This window comes from Panicum hallii, chromosome 5, assembly GCF_002211085.1.
Source record: "Panicum hallii strain FIL2 chromosome 5, PHallii_v3.1, whole genome shotgun sequence".
Lineage (NCBI taxonomy): Eukaryota > Viridiplantae > Streptophyta > Magnoliopsida > Poales > Poaceae > Panicum > Panicum hallii.
Window position 1 is genome coordinate 46,904,996 of NC_038046.1, and position 2,409 is coordinate 46,907,404.

The 2,409-nt window shown below is 45.2% G+C and overlaps 1 protein-coding gene across 1 annotated transcript; it reads right to left on the reverse strand.

Moving 5' to 3' along the window:
- Positions 1 to 600: 600 nt before the first annotated feature.
- LOC112892674 lies at positions 601 to 1,467 on the reverse strand. Its single transcript, XM_025959807.1, has one exon. It carries the CDS (start codon positions 1,465 to 1,467, stop codon positions 601 to 603), a length of 867 nt encoding a protein of 288 aa, XP_025815592.1.
- Between the last annotated feature and the right edge of the window lie 942 nt (positions 1,468 to 2,409).

The window sequence follows — 2,409 nt, forward strand, 5'->3', positions numbered from 1 at the left end:
AGGTGCAAGGCTTGTCACTGCGACACCTTTTGTAAAGTTCTTGATGTCTCGTCTGAACGGATGGTCAAGAGGGAGGAATTGCCGATGTTTGTCGAAAGCAACATACTTGCCACCCTTCTGCAACCAAATGAACCTAAGACCTTCCTTGCATACAGGACATGGGAACTTCCCGTGAACACACTATGCGCATAATACCCCATACGCCAGCAAGTCATGCATGGAGTATTGGTACCAAACATGCATTATGATGTTTTGCTTTGTAGCCCGATCGTATGTCCATACCCCGTACTCCCAAGCATGGATCAAATCATCAATGAGAGGCTCCATGAACACACCCATATTATTCTCCGGGTGTCCAGGAATAATCAACGACAAGATTATGTTCTGCCGTTGAAAGCATATGCCCGGGGGAAGATTGAGGGGGATAACGAATACAGGCCAGCATGTGTATGTGGCAGCCGACATTCCATAAGGATTGAACCCATCTCTTGCCAGCGCAACACGTACATTACGAGCATCTCTAGCTTTCTCATGATGAATGCTATCAAAGTGTTTCCATGCTTCACCATCGGATGCATGTACCATCTTGTCAGGATTGTATCATTTGCCATTTTTGTGCCAACTCATTTGTTTCGCGTAGTCCTCAGTCATGTATAGCCTCTGGATCCTCGGTATGAACGGAAGGTATCGTAGGACTGCCACGGGAATGTTAAGCTGCCTCTTTGGGCCATCACCATCACAGTCTACCTCCATGAACCTTGAGAATTTACACTTTGGACAGTACTTTGCTTCCATGTATTCTTTCCTAAACAGGACGCACCCATTCCTACAAGCATGTATCTGCTCATACGGCATCTTGAGTGCACGAAGTAGTTTCCGTGCCTCATACATGCTCTTTGGCAGAATGTGACCCTTCGGAAGCAGGCTACCAATAACTGTCAATAAAGCATCAAAGGCGCCTCGACTCAGACTGTACTGCGACTTTAACGCCATTATGCGTCCAATGGCATCAAGCTGAGAAACCGTCGTATGTCCATGAAGGGGTTTATGTGACGCGGCAAGCATGTCGTAGAACGCCTTTGCGGTCGACTCTGGCTCCTCCTCCGTTTGTCCCTCGGCGAACCGTGCCTCCCCATAGTCATCCAACATGTCCGCTACACCGGCATTAGCATCATAATCCTCGACACGTGGTCTCACCACATCCTCTCTCATACGATTGGCTTCACCGTGGTAGATCCACCGGGTATAGTCTGTCGTAAATCCATTCTTGCAAAGATGTTCCCCCATGTTCTTCTTATTTTGTCTTTTCCTATTTGCACACTTGCTGCATGGGTAGAGAATCATATTCGCTCCTTTAGCAGCTTCGCCAAACGCCATTTCCAAGAAAGCATCGGTCTTCCTGATCCACTCACTAGTCATCCCAACCTGACTTGGACGGCCAGTGTACATCCACGCGCGGTCTTCCATCCTCTAACATATACACCGGAGACAGAGTAATATCAATTGCCCTACGTATATGCACGGGAGCGAGGAATATGGCATGTTATATCAACACAGCAGAATGATCTATAACAACTCCTAAAGATACATGGTGTATTTTTTTAAAGAAACGTGCATCAGCTGGTGGAACATGAACGGATGCAGTACCTGCGGCGGCCGGGGCGCGGGCCGGGGGCAAGGCCGAGGGCGCGGGCCGGGGGCAGTACCTGCAATGGAAGCCTCAATTTTGCTTTAATATTCCTAGGTGACTTAATAATATATGTTACATATGTTACATCAAAGGAGGCACACTCACACACACACAAACCAAAACAGAGATCACAAATTACTAAAGATTAGGGCGATGCAAGATTAATTCCTGACACCTTCTAGTCCCACTGAAGAAATGATATTGATGCAAAGTAAAATATACGTGTCTAAAAGAGGCTTAGAACACAGACATAATCCATGTGGTGGGCACTGTGATTAGGAAGGCACATCAATGACTAGGAGTTATGTATGTTGAATTCTATATGATATGGCCTCTGAGTATTGATTTTGATTAGCCATAATAGATAATACATGCTACATTGTTGACTCGGTTCTTGAGCTTAAAAATGTAAGTGACTATCCAAATATTTTACTCGAAAAAAATGAATCACAGAGCCTGTTTGATGACACATTGTCTTCTAAGCTCTGCAAAACTATAATATAGGATTTTGCTTCATAGTTCTACCCTAGGTTGCTCAAGCAATGACCTAGGTATTCTCATGTAAAATGCACAGTTTCCATCGAGATTTCTCTTATTCGAGTAGCAAACTGGAACTCAGTTTTGCTTGTGCATAGTATCCATCGAGATTTCTCTTATAGCTTTGCTGTTCCATGAGAACTTGGGCGTAGTGTGGTCATGACGGTATCAAAGTGTTTGGC

What these genes read in the sequence shown, in the direction of transcription:
- LOC112892674 (XM_025959807.1), bottom strand. Translation starts at nt 1,467, where the DNA reads ATGGAAGACCGCGCGTGGATGTACACTGGCCGTCCAAGTCAGGTTGGG.